Source organism: Schistocerca gregaria, chromosome 4 (assembly GCF_023897955.1).
Source record: "Schistocerca gregaria isolate iqSchGreg1 chromosome 4, iqSchGreg1.2, whole genome shotgun sequence".
NCBI lineage: Eukaryota > Metazoa > Arthropoda > Insecta > Orthoptera > Acrididae > Schistocerca > Schistocerca gregaria.
Genome location: NC_064923.1, coordinates 419,931,963 through 419,955,413, shown reverse-complemented (window position 1 = coordinate 419,955,413; position 23,451 = coordinate 419,931,963). Strand labels below are relative to the sequence as shown.

General features: G+C 42.0%; 1 protein-coding gene across 1 annotated transcript in view; it reads right to left on the bottom strand.

The window, feature by feature from the left end:
* Nucleotides 1-4,504: 4,504 nt before the first annotated feature.
* The window catches only part of LOC126267041 (uncharacterized), an 83,220-nt gene continuing 64,273 nt past the window's right edge, over nt 4,505-23,451 (bottom strand). Inside the window, exons 4-5 of the mRNA XM_049971851.1 lie at nt 21,761-21,871; nt 4,505-5,841 (exon numbers count right to left, since the gene is read on the bottom strand). Of these exons, the coding sequence (XP_049827808.1) occupies nt 5,267-5,841; nt 21,761-21,871 (686 nt within the window). The 3' untranslated portion in view covers nt 4,505-5,266. The remainder of the gene's footprint in view (nt 5,842-21,760; nt 21,872-23,451) is intronic.

Genomic DNA, 23,451 nt, shown 5'->3' with positions numbered 1-23,451 from the left:
TCAGTGAAGTCAGGGAGAAGCTCGTCGAAAGTTATAAGTGGAGAAGTTCAACGATGTTGACATCTTTGACGCGCGCAGTTTACATTTGTAGGTACCCACATAATAAAATTATATTGTCGTAAATTTTGAATTTTAATAAAAAAAGTCTTAATAGCAACTAATTTCAAAGGAAGTACATCTCAGAAATTCAATATTCATCACACAAAATAAATATTATTGATTACAGTATAACTGCTGTACCAACGGCCTTGCCGCAGTGACAACACCGCTTCCCGTCAGATCACCGACGTTAAGCGCTTAAGCGCTGGGCTAGCACTTGGATGCGTGGCCATCCGGTCTGCCGAGCGCTGTTGGCAAGCGGGGTGCACTCAGCCCTTGTGAGGCAAACTGAGGAGCTACTTGATTGAGAAGTAGCGGCTCCGGTCTCAGACACACATACGGCCGGGAGAGCGGTGTGCACCTCCGTATCCTCATCTAGTGACGCCTATGGGCTGAGGATGACATGGCTGCCCGACGGTACCGTTGGGTCTTCATGGCCTATGCAGGAGGTATTTAGTTTTAGTATTTTTTATAACTGCTGTAATCCAGAGGCCCTGTTATTCGTATCGCTTTTGTTTTTTTCTATACAGTAGAGACTGGCTTATTTAAGATACTTTTTCCCACCATGATAAATATGCCTAATGTTATTTTTTGTTGCGTTTGTTAGCGGATGAGAAACAATAACAGTTTCATTACAAATCGAAACCGTACGGGAGCCTGATTAGTAGTTTAAGCGCGAGCGGGCCATTGCGTGTCATATTTAACTCAAATTATATGGCATTATAGATCTGTGACAAGAGTTCTGCTTTCGACGATATGAAAATATGATGTATTCTTAAGATTTCATTCGCTTAAAGTATTCAAGTAACTTCAATAACAAAGAACTTTCTCACATCTACAAAATTTTGTAACGTCGTCAGAAAATGCGTTATCGTATACTCTCCTTATATCCACTTATTAATTTGCTGCCACCAATAAAATTAAAATCAAAACCTAGTGTAACTCTTCTAGAACACATTGGTGCAATTTTCATATTTATAAAGTGAATAGCTTGCCTGTTTGGGCTAGTTGAATGAAATGTGTGTTCCTTGCAGGGCGTGGCAACTCCTTTCCACGCCTCCATGTTCTCCTGCTGAAGTGTCAAAATTTTGGACAGACTATGGAGGAGAATGACGACTGGAAGAGAACGGATAAACATTTGAAAGTGGAATAATAAAAACTGATTGTACCCTCATTTCTGTGTTCGCATTAACTAACTTAATGTGTTTTGTATAAGACCTTGTATAAGAACTGTGTAATATTAAGAAACTAGATACGGTACCACCTCACAACAGTCTAAAATTATAAAATAAAAAACAAAAATGTCCTGTTCACCCAGAATCGAACTCGAGTATTATGACCCAAACCTCTTGCCCAAGCACAGCTGCAGAGTACCGAATGAAGACATTTGTGGTATATATGATCAGTGTTACCGAATTGCCAGTCTTTGGCGTCCATTTTCTACCGAAAATAAGCTCGGGACAAAATTTTGTTTCTTTATGTATTAGCGACGTATAACTCCTGTGAATTAATTGTTTCGATAAGCATTTATTAAACTAATACAAGGTACAACAAAACTTAATCTATTTATTTATTACAGTAAAACACTGTACACGCATTTCTGATCAGTGTTCACGAATGACGGTGCTTGGTATTGTACAGAGTGCTGTCGTACACGTGACGTTGCATGTATGGAAAGAAACAAAGAACCTGTTAGTGGATTCAGATATAAGTGTACCTGGTTATTTGTCTGTTATATGTGATCTGCTGCTGTAACTCACAGTGTAACTCAGTGATGTTATTATCTTTAGTGTGTCCACGATCCAAGTGACATGTTTCTTTCCTCACTGTTTTCGTTTCCCCTACGAAGTCTATGATAGTTCCAAATTTTCACTGTAATCTCAGGCTACTAACTCACATGATGCCATGCACAGAACATACAGATTCTTATTTGGTTAGCAGTATCTCTATATTGTCACTTCTGTGCTCGAGATGTTACCTGGCATTGACAAATTTCCAAGGTATTCACTGGTGTCTCAATAAATGATACTGAAATATTCTTCATAAATAATATAATACGTTCACTTAATATTACCAAGTCTTTCCAGACTGAATAGAGCGAAGGAGTTTATGGAATCTGATTTTTATCACTGTGTGCAGAAGATGGATAACTACTGGAGTATCACGTGGAGCAATGGCATCGAGTTCTGTTCACAGAAGAGTGCGTGGTTGATCTTAAGGCTAAGAATATGGAAGTGGACAGGTTTCATTACGTGTTTCGCTTGTCAGGTGCTCGTTTACGCAGGTTCAGAAGGAAGATGGATCAGTTGTGTTTTGGACCAGTATCATAAACAGATGTTGGACACTCCTTACCACTATGTAGCGTAATATGGGAGCTGGGCAGTGTCCCTTAACGATCCTATAACCCATTGTCCACCCCTCCAATCAACATTTCTGCACCGGATTCGTCTTCGAAGACAACAATGCACGAGCACATCGTGCCTCACTCATGAACCAACTAAATGGAGTGGCTTGCAAAATCTTCTCTCAGGAAACCAACTGAACATGCTTGGAACTTCATGGAACATGCCGTGCGTCATCGCACATACCATTCTCACATACTGTGTGACCTGACAAGTGTCACCATTGAAGTATGGGTCGAACTTGAGCAGTGACAATTTGACTGTCCTGTGGACAGCATAAGGAGGAAGCTCCACTCCTGTCACAATGCATGATTTGGAGCAACACGCCTTTGAGTATTATCCAGCAGGAAATTTTGATTTTACTGATGTGCGCCTTCGAACAGACAGCCTTTATTTTGATTGACAACTTGCATTTTCTTCTTCGGCCGACGTTTGTTTCAAGATTATTCTGACGTTTGGCCATTACGAGCAGCTGGCATTTTCAAAGCTTCACCCTCCATTGCTGGTGGTTGACTGCAATCGAGCTTGTGGCCGCAGATTGTATGTACCTGACGCGCCAACATCCAAGGGTTTTCCATGGTCTTTACCGCTGAGGTACTCCTCTTCCTATCCGTAAAGGTCATTTGCTGCATCACAGAAATCTAAAATCAGTTCGTCTTGAGACTTTCTTAATTATTGTTGAAGCTGTTGTCATTTTTCTGTATTTCTATAGCTTCCCTGAACAAGCGAGTGTGATAGCTCTTCTCTACAACGAGAACTTCCGTGTCGCTGAATTTTATTGTGGTCGCTCTGACGCAGCGCTTGCTCCACCAGGGCCGATTTCTCCACCTGCCCCAACCTGCCAAGCCGCTTACGTTCGGTGAGTCTGGTGATGATTGATCTTCCACTCATTTCAATATAGACTTTTTCACATGTGCATAGTATGCGATATATTTTCGAGATTTTAAATGGGTCCCATTCCTCCGTTGCCGATCTGAGACACTCTCTGATCTTTTTCTCGGTTTATAAATACTCTTTATGCCGCGTTTGCACTATATATGGCCGATCCTGACCATCACTCTGTGACAGCATGGCAGAAAAGTAGTATCAGACGTTTCTTTTTCCGATGTGTCTCTTCGCCGAGTGTTTGATTTTGTGAAACCTCATATTTAACTGATGGAGTACCTATCGTACCTCAGAAACCTATCTGGGTGTTGAATCTTGCGTCCGAGGTGCTGTGGCTCGCGTATACGTCTTGCTCGCGTAACGAGCGTTTCAGTCATGCCCCTTTTCTGGCTCAGATGGTGATTTGACACTCTGTGTGTGCAGTTTTTGATACACAGTTTGACCCAGGTTTTCGCCACCCATCGTGACCAGCACATCTAGAAAGGGTAGCTGTTGGTCCTTTACTACCTCCATGGTATTTCAAGTGGACGTCGAGATTTTTCAGGTGTTCCTCACCATTGCTCCACATAACGAAGATATCGTCGATGTAGCTATACCACACCTTAGGTCTACAAGGTGCCAAGTCAGGAGACTGTCTTCGAAATGTTCCACGGAGGAGTTGCACATCACTGGACTAAGTGGACAACAGGTTGCCATTCTGCATTAAATACCTCGTCGTGAGACATGCATCAAAGAATTCGATAATATCTTGCAGAGAAATGGAACCGATATAGTCCAGAAAATCATTGAGTGGCAGTGGTAAACAAAGAAACATCATAGCTGGCCAGGATGTCTTTTGGACGAAGTTTTAGTTTCTCCAGCTTCTCAATCAAATGTCTTGAGTCCTTTATGTGAGTGTCAGTCTTTCCCGCATGAAGCTGGAGCTCTGACAATGCCAGCCACCAGCGCTGGCAAAATGTTCCAAAAATCATCAAACAATTGTTGGCTGAAGAACCTGAGACAGAAGCCAATAAGCAATTTGCCAAGAATTGGCTACGAAAGACTTATGAATTTTGTTTTGATTATTTTGTTTTTATTTTACAATAAAGTTTTTTTTTTAGTTTCACAAGACATATTCTTACATTCCCTGCTCCAGTTGAACCTACATCCATACACGTCCGGAGGTATGGAGCTAGTGCAGAACTCTTTTGAGCTGATTAGTACCTGAAGTAATTATGGAATAACAGAAACTACAAAGACAGTACACATTCTTTGTATGAATGCTGACTGTTTGAACTGTTAACACTGGAACTTAGAAGCAACTAAGAGAAACAAGCAGCTTAAGTAAACACATTTAATAGCTTTAGATTTATTTCATTTTTGTGGTATTCCATGATATGTATATCAGTGAGAAACAGTTTCTTTCATTGTGCCACTATTTGGTTAAAATGTATGAACATTCCGAAAGACACCAAACATGGTTTGATGCGTGAACAAGTGTGTGCATCACCAGACAAGTCGTTCAACGTAATCCACACGATTGCAAGGTTGCTGTTTGATGATATTGACTTCTCGCCTCGATATTTCGGCTGATAGCCAGCCAGACACCTTCGGTTGAATTTTACAAATGGAGACTTGTTGGGTGCTTCGCTATGATTGTACTAAAAACAGTTGTAGTGACACATATACATAGGTTTCGTCTGTGTGATCGCCCTCTTCCATATGCTGGTATTAAGATAGTGACATGCATTAAGAAATCTCCAGCCTGCCTGATTCCCATCCGAAACATCAGAGGGATAAGTCATCACCATTTGGTTGCAATCCAGAAATCTCATGGCATACTCATCACGCTGTGAAAACGTCAAGATACACAGTCAATGCGTGTTTTGCGAGGATAGTGGCTATGTCACTGGACAGGTGAGGCCCTCAGCACACGAGCTGAGGCAGCACTGGGGCCAGTGTTGGACAGCGGCCATAGCCCAGCGGCCAGGACTGTGTGGATCCCTCTCATCCATTTGGGTGTGTATCACTAGGCGGTAGTCCGACGCCAGCCACCCAGAGGACACACCCATCTCCAGCAGCAGACGCAGCGCCACCACTGTGTCCTCCTCCACGTTGTGCTTGTTGTAGTCACCCAGCAGGGCTACCTCCAGGCTACAGTTCCACACGGGACTCTGGATTCCACTGACAACGTCCGCACCGTGACCTACGTACACGTAGCCGGCGCTATCTATGAGGAAGTTGTGCAAGATGTCAGGCTGCTGCTGGCCACGCAGTACTGGTCCACACTCAGCTGGACCACTGCAGGACGGACCGGCGCTGTGTGACAGCACCACCAAAGGAGCGGGGTGCCGCAGGCGTGGGAATGCCGTCACTGAGCGGTTGCTCCATGCTTCGTGTGATACCAGCTGCAGCTTGTATGTGGCCGCCCATTCCTCGTCTGCTGCTGACCGCGCCAGTCTCCCCAAAGAAAAATCTGTACAATATCAATACATTCACGTTACAAGTCTGGCTGACACTCACCATTTAATTCTACACTACTGGTCATAAAAATTGCTACACCAAGAAGAATGCAGATGGTAAACGGGTATTCATTGGACAAATATATTATACTAGAACTGACATGTGATTACATTTTCACGCAATTTGGGTGCATAGATTCTGAGAAATCAGTACCCAGAACAGCCACTTCTGACCGTAATAACGGCCTTGATACGCCTGGGCATTGAGTCAAACAGAGCTTGGATGGCATGTACAGGTACAGCTGCCCATGCAGCTTCAACATGATATCACAGTTCATCAAAAGCAGTGGCTGGCTTGTTGTGACGAGCCAGTTACTCGGCCACCATTGACCAGACGTTTTCAATTGGTGAGAGATCTGGAGAATGTGCTGGCCAGGGCAGCAGCCGAACATTTTCTGTATCCAGAAAGGCCCGTACAGGATCTGCAACTTGCGGTTTTGCATTATCCTGCTGAAATGTAGGGTTTCGCAGGGATCGAATGAAGGGTAGAGCCACGGGTCGTAACACATCTGAAATGTAACATACACTGTTCAAAGTGCCGTCAATGCGAGCAAGAGGTGACCGAGACGTGTAACCAATGGCACCCCATACCATCACGCCAGGTGATACGCCAGTATGGCGATGACGAATACATGTGCGTTCACTGCGATGTCGCCAAACACGGATGCGATCATCGTGATGCAGTAAACAGAACCTCGATTCATCTGAAAACCATGGTTTCCAAGCTGATAGTCCATGCTGCTGCAAACGTCGTTGAACTGTTCGTGCAGATGGTTGTTGTCTTGCAAACGTCCCCATCTGTTGACTCAGGGATCGAGACGTGGCTGCACGATCCGTTACAGCCATGCGGATAAGATGCCTATCATCTCGACTGCTAGTGATACGATGCCGTTGGGATCCAGCACGGCGTTCCGTATTACCCTCCTGAACCCACCGATTCCGTATTCTGCTAACAGTCATTGGATCTCGACCAACGAGAGCAGCGATGTCGCGATACGATAAACCGCAATCGTGGTAGGCTACAACCCGACCTTTATCAAAGTCGGAAACGTGATGGTACGCATTTCTCCTCCTAACACGAGGCATCACAACAGCGTTTCACCAGGCAGCGCCGGTCAACTGCTGTTTGTGTATGAGAAATCGGTTGAAAACTTTCCTCATGTCAGCTCGTTGTAGGTGTCGCCACCGGCGCCAACCTTGTGTGAATGCTCTGAAAAGCTAATCACTTGCATATCACAGCATCTTCTTATTGTCGGTTAAATTTCGCGTCTGTAGCACTTCATCTTCGTGGTGTAGCAATTTTAATGGCCAGTAGTGTAATAAAAGCTTTAACGACTATACACCATAGTTAGAGTGGAATGTTAATGGACGCGCAGCACGTGAGATTTCTGGTTTTGGAATCGCAAATCACAACGTTCTTTTGGAGACAGGCAAAGTTTGTGGCTTTCGAGATACAACGAGGAAGTGAGTCACTTCATATTTAACTGATAGGAAGCAAAGCGTCATATATACCTCGTGAAGCTCTCATGATGACTCTTCTCTGAGTGGAAAGAAATTACTACTGGCATTCTGTACTTGCTACATATAACTGAACTTTCTTCATCTACATCTACATCCATACTCCGCAAGCCACCCGACGGTGTGTGGCGGAGGGTACCTTGAGTGCCTCTATCGGTTCTCCCTTCTATTCCAGTCTCGTATTGTTCGTGAAAGAAGGATTGTCGGTATGCCTCTCTGTGGGATCGAATCTCTCTGACGTTATCCTCACGGTTTCTTCGCGAGATATACGTAGGAGGGAGCAATATACTGCTTGACTCCTCGGTGAAAGTATGTTCTCGAAACGTACCGAACTACTGAGCGTCTCTCCTACAGAGTCTTCCACTGGAGTTTATCTATCATATCGTAACGCTTTCGATATTACTAAGTGATCCAGTAACGAAGCGCGCTGCTCTCCGTTGGATCTTCTCTATCTCTACTATCAATCCTATCTGGTACAGATCGCACATTGGTGAGCAGTATTCAAGCAGTGGGCGAACAAGTATACTGTAACCTACTTCCTTTGTTTTCGGATTGCATTTCCTTAGGATTCTTCCAATGAATCTCAGTCTGGCATCTGCTTTACCGACGATCAACTTTATATGATAATTCCATTTTAAACCACTCCTAATGCGTACTCCCAGATAACTTAAGGAATTAAGTGCTTCCAGTTGCTGCCCTGCTATATTGTAGCTAAATGATAAGAGATCTTTCTTTCTATGTATTCGCAGCACATTACACTTAAACGGATAAAGCAGAAATAATACTCTTTGCTGATTGCGAAAGCATCAGAATGTAGCCCAACAGACCTGCAACAATCGATGAAGTGTAAATGAAATATTCAAAAGTATTATTATCCGTTCTAAATAAATGGTTTATTACTTAAAAAAACTCACAATTCATTCAGTTCAGTAGAAGGAAAGACAAATCGTCACCAATAATAATGCAGCATAAGGGAAAGAGAGTATGTAAAACTGATTGACCACAATTTCTTAGTGGGCTCTGATAAGATAGTGAAAGTTTCAAAAGCATGTTGAAATGATTTCTTATTTACAGCTCCTTTTACTCCAGAGACGAATGATTCATGAGATACACTCATTTTATTTTGTTGTACATTAAGATTTAAAAATCTATTAATGTGTGTGTGTGTATAGGCATGATAAACATAGAAAATGTATCTTATTTGTAAACTTAGTGACACATACCACAACGTGGCAAGTTCTTGTAAATAGGGTCCACAGAATGTGTGAATTACTAAACTAAACTGACAGTGTAACCTACGCGAACATATGTGTCTTTTGATGCCATGTACTTCACTTTCTTTATTTAAATAAAAGGATAGCACTGGAATAAATACACTTCGTTACATTAACTATTGGTTATTGTACCATCGATTATGAGCCAAGTCACGCTACGCTAATAGCCAGTTTAATTTTGTATTCACTCAGGAGGTCGGATATTACACCTCACCACAATTCTCTTCTACAAAACCTTGATCTGACGTATCCTCTCCAACGTCAATCTCGCCCTAGTATTTGCTCCACCAAAGTTCTATCACTCCTTCCAAATCCTTGAATGCGTATCTATAAAAAGATAAAAAACTGCACAAATATTCAGTCAGATCTTGATAGGATTGGAAAGTGGTGCAACTTATTAATTTTTCGTATCCAACACATCACCCTTACATAATCTATAAGTTTATACTTAACATTCCCGTTTAAATGAAAGGATAACACTGGAATAAATACGCTTCATTACATTAACTATTGGTTATTGCATCATCAGTTATGAGCCAATCACGCTACGCTAATATCCAGTTTAGTTTTGTATTCACTCTGGAGGTTGGATATTGCGCCTCACCACAATTCTCTTCTACAAAACGCTGATCTGACCTATCCTCTCCAACGTCAATCTCACCTTAGTATTTGCTCCACCAATGCTCAATAAAGAGAAAACATAGAGCAATACAACAAATGGCGCTGAGAGAAGTGAAGATTAAATAAAGTAAAATACAAGAACACATAAAACAATGTTCATTTACAATCTTTATATCCCCATGCGAAGCACAGTACATTAAAGCTTGTTCGGCCTTATCATTTGCATTTAGTAAGACCTGTATCGTGCAAGATTCACCCAGTTTCCTGCAGACAAGTAGGTGTTGTAGTTCTTGCAGTTCTCCACATTCACAGAGCTCGTCTATACTGATACAGCCACATTTATTCAGGTTTACTTTGCATCGTGATACTCCAATCTTAATCTATTCAAGAGTTTCCTGATAGTGTTCGGAAGTTCGAAGCTGGATGTAGGTTCCACCCTGGAGTGTCTTCCTGGTTCCGAGTTTCGCCACAGTTATTCTCGTCGTGTTTTAGGAGCCAAAGGGATTGGATTAGTTATTGGTAGAAAACTCTTCCTCGATTTGAGTCTTTTAGGTTGGGGGTAGTGTCCAACCATTGGATGCCTGGAATCTTTTCCTTGTTTTTGTTTCTCGATTTCTGCAGCTGTTCTTCTGATGTCTGGAGGGGCTATGGCCATAAGTTGGTACAGCTGGTTTGTGGGAGTTGGGCGGAAGCAGCCAGTTATGATGCGTCCTGTCTCATTCAGAGCTATATTTGCTTGTTTTGCGTGGGTGGATTTTTGCCATACAGGTGCTGAGTACTCCGCAGCGGAGAAATATAACGGTAGAGCTGACATACGGAGAACTGTGGGTTGTGCTCCCTGTATACTATTTGTAAGCTTGTGGATGATGTTGTTCGTAACATTGACTTTCATCTTTGTGTCCAAACAGTGAGCCTTGAAGATGAGAGGGCGGTCGAGTTTGACTCCAAGATATTTTGGAGTGTCGCAATGAGAGAGGCGCTGTTCAAAATGGTTCAAATGACTCTGAGCACTATGGGACTTAACATCTGAGGTCATCAGTCCCCTAGAACTTAGAGCTACTTAAACCTATCTAACCCAAGGACATCACACACATCCATGCCTGAGGCAGGATTCGAACCTGCGACCGTAGCGGTCGCGCGGTTCCAGACTGTAGCGCCTAGAACCGCTCGGCCACTCAGGCCGGAAGAGGCGCTGTCCTCTTCATCTTATGTTGAATTTTCTTCTGGCCTCTTTACTGCGCATGTGAAAAGTGCAGCCCTGGGTTTTTATCGGATTTGGCTTGAAATGGTTTCGTCAGAGTAGTCAGCCAGATTGTCAAGCACTGTTTCAGTTTTCTTCCTACCTCTTCAAATGTTTTGTCCTGAGCAGCAATGACTGTATCATCTGCGTGGATGAAGGGTCAATCTTCTGTACTAATCGGCTGGTCATTGGTATAAATGCTGTACATCAGTGGGGCAAAAACGCTACCTTGGGGTAGTCCTTTTTCAGAGTCCACGATCGACTCCTCTTTGTCTGCAGCGTAACAAAGTAGCATCTGTTCTGCAGCAGGTACTGGATGAATTGCGCCAGTCGGTAATCCTTCGCTGTGTTACATATGTTTGATATTAACTTATGGTTAATGGTGACAGACACGGCTGTGAGGTCGATAAAAGCTGCACCTGTGATCTGTTTCCGTTCGTAGCCATCTTCTATGTGCCGTGTTAGGTTCAAAATTTGTCCACAGCATGCCCTCCCAGGGCGGAACCCTGCTTGTTCTTCAATAAAATCCTGGTATACATGTGCGAAGATGCGGTTGAGGATAATCCTTTCTGGGAGTTTATAGAGCTGGCAGAGGAGGCTCTTCCAGATTTTGGTATAGCTACTATCTTTGACTTCCACCAGATCTTGGCGATCTTCATTTCAAGGACGCATTTGTTCATCATAGCTAATGATCAACATCTGGCAGAGGGTCCGAACATTTTTATTTGCTCTGGACGTAGATCGTCTAGCCCAGCAGCTTCCCTGTTTTTCATTACAGAGATGGAGGCTTCTAATTCTTCCAGGGCAAAGGAAATACCTTGATGGTCTTCTTCTTGAGTAAATCTCTGAAGCTTCTTTCTTGCATGTTTGCTGTTGGTTTTTCCATTGAATAGGAGCTGATGTGTTATTTGATTTTGTGTGACCTTATATGAATTTTGAGTGTTAATTGGTGAGTCGTTATTGATGTTTTCAAGAAACTGCCAGGCCTTTCGGTTATTCTGTTTCATGTCTAGCCTTGTGATTAAGATACACAATTTCGCTCTTCTCGAGTCTGATATGGCCTGGAGCAGTTCTTCTCCCGTCGCATTTGTTTCTTCTGAAAATGGGCTGCCCTCAAAGAGTTGCTGGTGATGTTCCAGGAGAACCTTTGAGTTTTCGTCGAGGCCAAGTATATACGTAGTATCTACAATCTCGGAGGGTGTGCCGGCCGCGGTGGTCTCGCGGTTCTAGGCGCGCAGTCCGGAATCGTGCGACTTGTCACTGACTGGACGCCTGTCGGACCATTGTTGTGGTGTCTATCGCTGTGCATATTGTTACACTGTACGTTATTGTGCAGTTTTATCTTTTGTTGGGATTAAACTTCGTTGTTTGCTTTATTCCGTGTTCTCTACCGTACTTATTACTGTAGATTCACTGTGTGTACAGGTGTCTGTTTTTGAACATGTCTGGATTCGAACGTAAACACGTACCTCTTTCACTAAATGAAAAAAGACTGGACGAAGGAGAATCGCTCCAAAAAATTGCAAAGAAACTGAATGAAGGTGTTACGACAATTAAGGATTGCAGGAAGAATCGGAAAGACATTGACTCCTATACAGTTACGATTGATGGTGAAAACACTCTGAAGAGTCGCAAAACATTAAAAAAGCCTAAACTTGAACTGCTTGAAAACGCATTGTGGATGTGGTTTTGTCAAGAAGGAAAGGAACTCCAATATCCGGGCCAATTCTCAAAGAAAAGCGATAGTTTTGCACAAAAAACTGGAAGCCAAAAGTAAATTTGCTGCCAATGAAGGCTGGATTGATCCTTGGAAAACTCGTCAAAAATGTATCCCCGACTTTTTTGCCTAGTAATTTGTTTTCGCTTTTACTGTAAAAACAATGCATACAGTATAATCATTTCTTAGTTTATACAGATATTAGTTTATTTCTTTGTAAAAAATTACTTTTTATATATGCAGTGCTATAAACATTTTTTAGTTTACAGTATATATCGTTTATACGTTATTATGTTAAGTACAGTGCTGTAATTTGTTTGTCGTTTTTCCTTTTCAAACCAATATATATTATAGTGTGTGTAGACGTTTTTTTGTTAATATACTGTTTAACACTGTGTAAAAAACATCTTTTTATATTAGCCTACTGTAGACATCTTTTAGTTCTTAAATCGTTTAATTTTTTGTACTAAATGTCTTTTTATATTTTCTGCGATAAATGTCAGATCCCTTAATCGGGCAGTTAGGTTAGAAAATTTAAAAAGGGAAATGAATAGGTTAAAGTTAGATATATTGGGAATTAGTGAAGTTCAGTGGTAGGAGGAACAAGGCTTTTGGACAGGTGAATACAGGGTTATAAATACAAAATCAAGTAGAGGTAATGCATGAGTAGGTTTAATACTGAATAGGAAAATAGGAATGCGGATAAGCTACTACAAACAGCATAGTGAACGCATTATTGTGGCCAAGATAGATACGAAGCCCACACCTACTACAGTAGTACAAGTTTATATGCCAGCTAGCTCTGCAGATGACGAAGAAACTGAAGAAATGTATGATCAAATAAAAGAAATTATTCAGGTAGTGAAGGGAGACGAAAATTTAATAGTCATGGGTGACTGGAATTCGGTAGTAGGAAAAGGGAGAGAAGGAAACGTAGTAGGTGAATATGGACTGGGGCAAAGAAATGAAAGAGGAAGCCGCCTGGTAGAATTTTGCACAGAGCACAACTTAATCATAGGTAACACTTGGTTCAAGAATCATAAAAAAAGGCTGTATACATGGAAGAAGTCTGGAGATACTAAAAGGTATCAGATAGATTATATAATGGTAAGACAGAGATTTAGGAACCAGGTTTTAAATTGTAAGACATTTCCAGGGGCAGATGTGGACTCTGATCATAATCTATTGGTTATGACCTGTAGATTAAAACTGAAGAAACTGCAAAAAGGTGGGAATTTAAGGAGATGGGACATGGATAAACTAAAAGAACCAGAGGTTGTACAGAGTTTCAGGGAGAGCATAAGGGAGCAATTGACAGGAATGGGGGAAAGAAATACAGTAGAAGAAGAATGGGTAGCTTTGAGGGATGAAGTAGTGAAGGCAGCAGAGGATCAAGTAGGTAAAAAGACGAGGGCTAGTAGAAATCGTTGGGTAACAGAAGAAATATTGAATTTAATTGATGAAAGGAGAAAATATAGAAATGCAGTAAATGAAGCAGGCAAAAAGGAATACAGACGTCTCAAAAATGAGATCGACAGGAAGTGCAAAATGGCTAAGCAGGGATGGCTAAAGGACAAATGTAAGGATGTAGAGACTTATCTCACTAGGGGTAAGATAGATACTGCCAACAGGAAAATTAAAGAGACCTTTGGAGATAAGAGAACCACCTGTATGAACATCAAGAGCTCAGATGGAAACCCAGTTCTAAGCAAAGAAGGGAAAGCAGAAAGGTGGAAGGAGTATATAGAGGGTCTATACAAGGACGATGTACTTGAGGACAATATTATGGAAATGGAAGAGGATGTAGATGAAGCTGAAATGGGAGATACGATACTGCGTGAAGAGTTTGACAGAGCACTGAAAGACCTAAGGCGAAACAAGGCCCCCGGAGTACACAACATTCCATTGGAACTACTGACGGCCTTCGGAGAGCCAGTCCTGACAAAACTCTACCATCTGGTGAGCAAGATGTATGAGACAGGCGAAATACTCCCAGACTTCAAGAAGAATATAATAATTATAATCCCAAAGAAAGCAGGTGTTGACAGATGTGAAAATTACCGAACTATCAGTTTAATAAGTCACAGCTGCAAAATACTAACGCGAATTCTTTACAGACGAATGGAAAAACTAGTAGAATCCGACCTCGGGGAAGATCAGTTTGGGTTCCGTAGAAATGTTGGAACACGTGAGGCAATACTGACCCTACGACTTATCTTAGAAGCTAGATTAAGGAAGGGCAAACCTACGTTTCTAGCATTTGTAGACTTAGAGAAAGCTTTTGACAATGTTGACTGGAATACTCTCTTTCAAATCCTGATGGTGGCAGGGGTAAAATACAGGGAGCGAAAGGCTATTTACAATTTGCACAGAAACCAGATGGCAGTTATAAGAGTCGAGGGACATGAAAGGGAAGCAGTGGTTGGGAAGGGAGTGAGACAGGGTTGTAGCCTCTCCCCGATGTTATTCAATCTGTATAGTGAGCAAGCAGTGAAGGAAACAAAAGAAATGTTCGGAGTAGGTATTAAAATCCATGGAGAAGAAATAAAAACTTTGAGGTTCGCCGATGACATTGTAATTCTGTCAGAGACAGCAAAGGACTCGGAAGAACAGTTGAACGGAATGGATAGTGTCTTGAAAGGAGTATATACAGGGTGTTTCAAAAATGACTGGTATATTTGAAACGGCAATAAAAACTAAACGAGCAGCGATAGAAATACACCGTTTGTTGCAATATGCTTGGGACAACAGTACATTTTCAGGCGGACAAACTTTCGAAATTACAGTAGTTACAATTTTCAACAACAGATGGCGCTGCAAGTGATGTGAAAGATATAGAAGACAACGCAGTCTGTGGGTGCGCTATTCTGTACGTCGTCTTTCTGCTGTAAGCGTGTGCTGTTCACAACGTGCAAGTGTGCTGTGGACAAGATGGTTTATTCCTTAGAACAGAGGATTTTTCTGGTGTTGGAATTCCAACGCCTAGAACACAGTGTTGTTGCAACAAGACGAAGTTTTCAACAGAGATTTAATGTAACCAAAGGACCGAAAAGCGATACAATAAAGGATCTGTTTGAAAAATTTCAACGGACTGGGAACGTGACGGATGAATGTGCTGGAAAGGTTGGTCGACCGCGTACGGCAACCACAGAGGGCAACGCGCAGCTAGTGCAGCGGCCTCGGGTTTCAGTTCGCCGTGTTGCAGCTGCGGTCCAAATGAAGCCAACGTCCATGTATCGTCTCATGCCCCAGAGTTTACACCTCTATCCATACAAAATTCAAACGCGGCAACCCCTCAGCGCCGCTACCATTGCTGCACAAGAGACATTTGCTAACGATATAGTGCACAGGATTGATGACGGCGATATGCATGTGGGCAGCATTTGGTTTACTGACGAAGCTTATTTTTACCTGGACGGCTTCGTCAATAAACAGAATTGGCGCATATGGGGAACCGAAAAGCCCCATGTTGCAGTCCCATCGTCCCTGCATCCTCAAAAAGTACTGGTCTGGGCCGCCATTTCTTCCAAAGGAATCATTGGCCCATTTTTCAGATCCAAAATGATTACTGCATCACGCTATCTGGACATTCTTCGTGAATTTGTGGCGGTACAAACTGCCTTAGACGACACTGCGAACACCTCGTGGTTTATGCAAGATGGTGCCCAGCCACATCGCACGGCAGATGTCTTTAATTTCATTAACGAATATTTCGATGATCGTGTGATTGCTTTGGGCAATCCGAAACATACAGGACGCGGCGTGGATTGGCCTCCCTATTCGCCAGACATGAACCCCTGTGACTTCTTTCTGTGGGGACACTTGAAAGACCAGGTGTACCGCCAGAATCCAGAAACAATTGAACAGCTGAAGCAGTATATCTCATCTGCATGTGAAGCCATTCCGCCAGACACGTTGTCAAAGGTTTCGGGTAATTTCATTCAGAGACTACGCCATATTATTGCTACGCATGGTGGATATGTGGAAAATATCGTACTATAGAGTTTCCCAGACTGCAGCGCCATCTGTTGTTGACAATTGTAACTACTGTAATTTCGAAAGTTTGTCTACCTGAAAATGTACTGTTGTCCCAAGCATATTGCAACAAACGGTGTATTTCTATCGCTGCTCGTTTAGTTTGTATTGCCGTTTCAAATATACCGGTCCTTTTTGAAACACCCTGTAAGATGAACATCAACAGAAGCAAAACGAGGATAATGGAATGTAGTCGAATTAAGTCGGGTGATGTTGAGGGTATTAGTTTAGGAAATGAGACACTTGAAGTAGTAAAGGAGTTTTGCTATTTGGGGAGCAAAATAACTGATGATGGTCGAAGTAGAGAGGATATAAAATGTAGACTGGCAATGGGAAGGAAAGCGTTTCTGAAGAAGAGAAATTTGTTAACATCGAATATAGATTTAAGTGTCAGGAAGTCATTTTTGAAAGTATTTGTATGGAGTGTAGCCATGTATGGAAGTGAAACACGGACGATAAATAGTTTGGACAAGAAGAGAATAGAAGCTTTCGAAATGTGGTGCTACAGAAGAATGCTGAAGATTATATGGGTAGATGACATAACTAATGAGGAAGTATTGAATAGGATTGGGGAGAAGAGAAGTTTGTGGCGCAACTTGACCAGAAGAAGGGATCGGTTGGTAGAACATGTTCTGAGGCATCAAGGGATCACCAATTGGAGGGCAGTGTGGAGGGTAAAAATCGTAGAGGGAGACCAAGAGATGACTACACTACGCAGATTCAGAAGGATGTAAGTTGCAGTGGGCACTGGGAGATGAAGAGGCTTGCACAGGATAGAGTAGAATGGAGAGCTGCATCAAACCAGTCTCAGGACTGAAGACCACAACAACAACAACAAGTATTATATTGTTAGCTGGATGTGTTCATTTTGTGCAGGCCTGTAGTTTTAATGATTATTTAGTAAGGACATGGTGCAATATCATACCTTGACACTATACGTTAAAAGAGGACAATCAGGATCCATAATGGTTTATAAAACTATGCATTGCATGCCTATGGTTTTATACTGAAAAGCCATTGCACAAAACAGCGATATTGGCAGCTGTTTTGTAGATGGTCTAATGGTGGAGTTCAAAGTTACTCTGGCAGATAACTGAAATAATTTCGTCTGCCACGTTACTGCCTTTAGAGTCAAACTGGGAAATATGTTTTATTATGCACTTGCAACTATGGTTGCCAGAAATATAGCCTTTGCAGACTTGTGATGTTCCGATCAAGCAGCGCTAATGTCAGCATAGTGTAGTAAATAAATAACTACGATTATCCGTCAATCTATAATTATTTATCACAAGCATAACGTGTTTAGGATTTTTGTTACGTGTTAGTGCAAATACGTAGGATTTGTTCATCAGTCTGAGAGACATACCACGTTGGACTAATAGATGTGGGATGTAACTACTGTGATAACTATATTGTAGCTCTTACAATGAAGCATATTTTACTGGAAGTCCACAGCCAGTGTGCTTGCAGGATTGTATTTAGAAGTTTGGTATCATCGCCCAAGCTAATTATAGTGCTGTATTTATTTGTATAAATATCGTGTTGTGGCTGGTTAGTAGTAATGCCTTGGCTTACCACAATTAAAGCATACATAAATATACGCGATTTCATTCATTATTGATGCACAGTAAGTTTTCCGCAGCAATAATAATTTTAAAAAAATACTGAAGTGTGCTAGCTGTCCAGTCTCTGTTTTTGGAAGTCTATGAATCAGTCGATATTATGTTAATAGCGATGTCCATACTTTGTTACAAGTAGTTAAAATATGAGACTTATACCAATTTCCCACCAGGATAATCCCACCATGGTGATGATGCACACGATTCACCTAGATACGTGGATGGACTAAAATTTTGCAAAACATCTAATAACTTACAAGAGCCAAATTTAGAAACAATGCCATGCCATCTAGATGTGTACATTTTAGCGCTGCGGTAATTCTTATATACACACACAGCATTTTTGGAAGTATCAGAATTTTACTAAGATGTCACACAATCTAGTAATGTAATGCTGACTTAGGAGAGATATCTATCGCAGTGTGGTATTTCCTGTATATACTGTATGTTTAGGCGAATATTGGTAAAACTGCAGACCTTATAGAATTTGCTGAGAGTTCATTATTTCCATCAATATGTTTGTTTCTAACTCACACACACTACGATGTCACACACACTAGTAATGAAGTAGTGGCTTAGCAATGATAAACAATTCAACACATGCTGCATTGTGATTAGCTGAAATCTACATGACATTCATGATGTTGATGTGATGTTGGGGTACTGGAATGGTACTCATGTAAGTGGATAAAATTTTGGAAAAACATGAATTTTTTTTAAAAAAATGCGTATAAGTGTGGAAAATACGCCAACGGCCTTGTCACAGTGGTAACACCAGTTCCAGTCAGATCACCAAAGTTAACCACTGTCGACCTTGGCTAACACTTGGATGGGCGACCGTCTGGATCTTCCTAGCACTGTTGGCGAGTGGGGTGCACTCAGCCTTTGTGAGGCCAGTCTAGGAGCTATTTCATAGAAAAGTAGTGGCTCTGGTCATGAAAGCTGACAACGGCAGAGAGAGCGGTGTGTTGACCACATGCCCCTTCATATCCGCATCCAGTGACGTCTATGAGCTTAAGATGACATGGCAGTTGGTTGGTACCATTGGCCCTTCCGAGGCCTGATGAGATGGATTCAGTAGATAGTGGAAAGTATGAAAGAAATACGAAACAGAGTGAAACATATGTAAAATTAGGGAAGAATGAAAGTACTTATGTATCTGCCTTGGCGTGATCTCTATTTGTGCCTTGAATGACGTAATATGCCATTGTTATCAACAAACAGACTTCGAGTGCCATGGCTTAACCTAATTTGTTAGTAACAAACAGACACAGCCTATCCTCTGCCTATGTTGCCCAGCACCAGGGTGAACCCAAGCCACTCAAGTGTCCCAGTTATGTATGATGATGATGGGGAGGAAGTGCTTAAATAGGAGTGATAAATAATTCAGTCTCATGCTGCATTGTGATTGGATGAGAGCATCATGACATCAATGCAACATCAGGAACAGTGGCATGGAGCTTGCATAATTGGATAAAATACGTAAAATTTTGGAAAAATACGAAGAGTGTGGAAAATGCAGAAAAAATACGAAAATGGTCGAAAAATTCATAAAACTGAGAAAGAATGAACGTACTTACATATCTGCCTGGGTGTAATCCCTGCTGGTGACTCAAATGACGTTACATTAAATTGTTATTAACAAATAAAGGTTGAGTGACAAGGCTTAATGTAATTTGCAATTACGAGGACTGTTCGGAAAGTAAGAGCCGATCGGTCGTGAAATGAAAACCACAGGAAAATCAAAAATATTGTATCCAAACAGCTAGCCACACCTTCCAACTACCTCTCTAAATAGTCGCCGCTCCGATTTAGACATTTGTCATGGCGTAATACAAACTTCCGAGTACCCTCGTCTCAGAAAGCAGCCGCCTGTGCTTTCCGCCAATTCTCTACGCTGGTCTGCAGCTCGTTGTTCGTGCCGAACATTGTCTTCGTAGCCAGCGGTTCATATGAGCAGAGATGAACAACGGAGGGAGCCAATTAATGGCTGTATTGTAGGGTGATCAAACACTTCCCATCGAAAACGCTGCAGGAGAGTCTTCATTGCCCCTGCAGAATGCGGCTGAAAATTGTCTAGAAGAAAGAAATGCATAACATTTATGTTATGTGGGCTGCAAAGGTTCAGGCGAAATCTCTCATCAGATCCACATACCTGGCAGGAGATATTGTTGTTTTAGGCATTTTTTACGTTATCACTTTGCGCTCTGAACTGCAAAGAGCGACGTGAAGCAATCGACAGGCACTCTAAAGACACTGCCTAACACATTTGTGCAAAGTTCCATCGGATTTTCACAGTGGTTTCCATTGGACCTTACTTTCCGAATACACCTCGTAACAAATAAGCACAGACTGATGCTCTCTCTATGCTGCCCATCTCCAGAGTGAATCCCAAATACCCAAGTGTCCCAGTTATAAAAGATGAGGATGTTGAGAGGGTGCTTCAGTCTCATTGGTCCAGGGAGGAGAGAAGAGGATGTATAGAGGGGGAGGGAGGAAGGGGTTCCCCTGTGTGACTTTTATCAGTTCCTGGTGGTTCCCAAGGTAAAGGTGAGTGGGGAGGTGGCCTTGAATGCAAGTCACCCACGCGTGTAACCTGACACCGAATGTGTATTTTGATATCTCCCATATCTTATCAGTGATTTTGGAATGAGAATGCCCACTGATAACCGACTGATAACACCCAACCCACAGGGACTGCTCACGTTACCACAGAGGACTGACCCAATTGGAAGTGTCCACCTATCTATCCAACTATCCCCTACATGCTACACCGTCTCATGTATTGCATTTGAATATGTGCCCAAAAGTTATCCGAGATTAATTCTGCACCATCTCGAATGCCTACCAGAAATGCATGGATACCCATATCAGAAGGTAGCCACTAGCCTTCCAACACCTCGATGACATACTGCATGCCACCTCCTTCCTGAAATAGACTTTGTCAGAAACCTCATCCACCCATACGAATATCAAGCATATCCATTCTAACTGCCCTCTTCTCCCCTCACAAGCTCTGTCCCTCCAAATGGCTCTAAGCACTATGGCTCAAATGGCTCTAAGCACTATGGGACTTAACATCTGAGGTCATCAGTCCCTTAGACTTAGAACTACTTAAACCTAACTAAGGACAGCACACCCATCCGTGCCCGAGGCAGGATTCGAACCTGCGACCGTAGCGGTCGCGCGGTTCCAGACTGTAGCGCCTAGAACCGCACGGCCACTCTGGCCGGCATCTTTCCATGAAGGCATCGGCAGTGTTGTGTCACTAATGAAAAAAATTGCAACCAAGACTGTTTTTAACCAATACTGTTAAGCAGTGGTTTGCTGTATGCCACATATGGATTGGAAGATTCTAAGTAGGTTACCTGCGACTTCATTCCAGAAAATCAAATAAGGTAATGTTCGGACATTGTCTGATAAGATTTACATTACTTTGAGACCTAATACTAGCTATGATTGAGTAACAGACCCAAATATTTTCCGTTGGTATGAACGAGACAGTGTCTCTGCAGCGCCTCACATTCGGTTCCAAATCATAAACAGTGCTTACTTTACACTGATGTTTGTACAACCTCATATAGCATATTTACGGATTGTTTGACAGAGTGATTTCCATTTGTCTCCATTGAGATGGCTATTTTGATATACTGTACCAGAGTGACTCTTTTAATTAATAAAGAGACTTTCTTAGATATATTTATTAATTGCCGTCCTCCATAGCCGAAGTCGGTAACGCTCTCCTGTGCGGCGGGGCTTGACTCGGAGGTACCAGTAAGCCTCACAAGTACTACAGCTGAAGCGCCTAGTATGTTTGTGTCATCGCAGGCAAGTGCCGATTTTACTTACTTGTCGAGCTGGGACAGCCGTATCTGTACCGCCAGACGAAAATGAAGGCCTGGATGCTGAGGAACCCCACGATTAACAGAGCTGTCAGCATACGTGAGCAGGTGTTGAAGCCTGCACAGGAACAATATTTAGTTACACTGGGTTTCGAAAAAAGCAGAAAGACAGCAATAGCTCGCGAAACATAAGGTATCTGACAGGAACAGCGAAAAATTTTACCAAAAAATGACGCAATTCAACAAACAAATCAGCGTATACAGAAGATTATACCAAAAGAAGGAAAAATGTTTAAATCTAACAGGATTCCTACATTCACTCAGTGTTCCCTGTAAGATCTTGCAAAAAAAAGCTTCGAAACATAATCATTCAGCTTTAAAAGGCCCAAATTTTCACTAAGATTAGTTTCTCATATAAATATCAAAGAAGAACAAGATCAAATATTCCAGTATTGCGGAGTGAATTTAAAACAATCGTGATTCGCTATACGTAGCATGTTTTTAAATGTCAGACAACCACAAAACGTATTCGTTATTGCGCCGGAAAGCAAATTACATAATATAATTTATAAGAATATACTACGTAAAAGTTAGATGCATTACAAACGAGATGATTAAATGCACATCGTTTTCCAGTTCAGAAAAGAAATTTAAAAAATCCAAACGAAGTAACGAAGTGCGTTCTTTCCAACTAGTGAAAGTAAAAAAAATGAATAAATGAGTTTCTTAATCTCCAAAGATAGTAATGTTCTTACTTTGTAGTAGGTACATTCTACCTACAATATACTTACCAGACAGAGTGTAATTTCTGTGGGATTTGATCAAACTATTTTTGTAGGTCGATCTCAGCTACGTGGTAATACTTTGTATCTTCGCTTTTTTGTGGTTTCTGACATTAGCTCGTGACCCTGCTAACACAAGGACAAAAATCGTGAATTGAAGATTCGGTGTTACTGGGCGCTTCTAGAACCCAGAGCCATGTAGCGTTTTCAGTTACATGAAGAATATCGGTAAACGGAGAAATAGTTCACAAATTTCACGATAGCTGGCTCTGTATGTGCTTGCTAAAAAGTCGATACGGCGTGGAGATCCCTGACAATCGCACCGCTGTTGCCAGCAGCGCAAACTGTTGCAGGCGAAAACAAGCAGCCGTGTATAGAGGTGTGACAACACTCAGGCGTTGCCATAGAGACGCTTACAAAATCGCATTTCGTTATTGGTTGAGGTAGGCGTGCGAAGCAGTCGCAGCCAGCCGATTGCAACCATCAGGGATCAACTCATCGATACCCATTATGTGGTTTTCTTCAGACTGAATCTGAAATGAAACGTCTATATGTATGGCGAGGTAGAAGGCGATTTTGCTTTGCGAGGATCATTATTTTCTTTTTCTCCCTTGCTGTGTCGCTACTTTTCGTTATGATACGGTACTTGCCTCCCGGTTCACACCTGTTCCATCTTCAGCTTAAGGTGTAGCAATAGCGCTCTGTATCTACAGCCGGACAATTTGTCCAGCATAGCGAAAATAAATTATACAGGGTGTAACAAAAAAAGTACACCCAAACTTTCAGCAAACATTTCTCACACACAGAGGAATAAAATGTGTAATATAGACATGGGTAGGTAAACTCTTTATGTCCATTTTAGACTTCATTTTCCACTTCTCTCCATAATCACATTAATCATGGGGAACACACACAA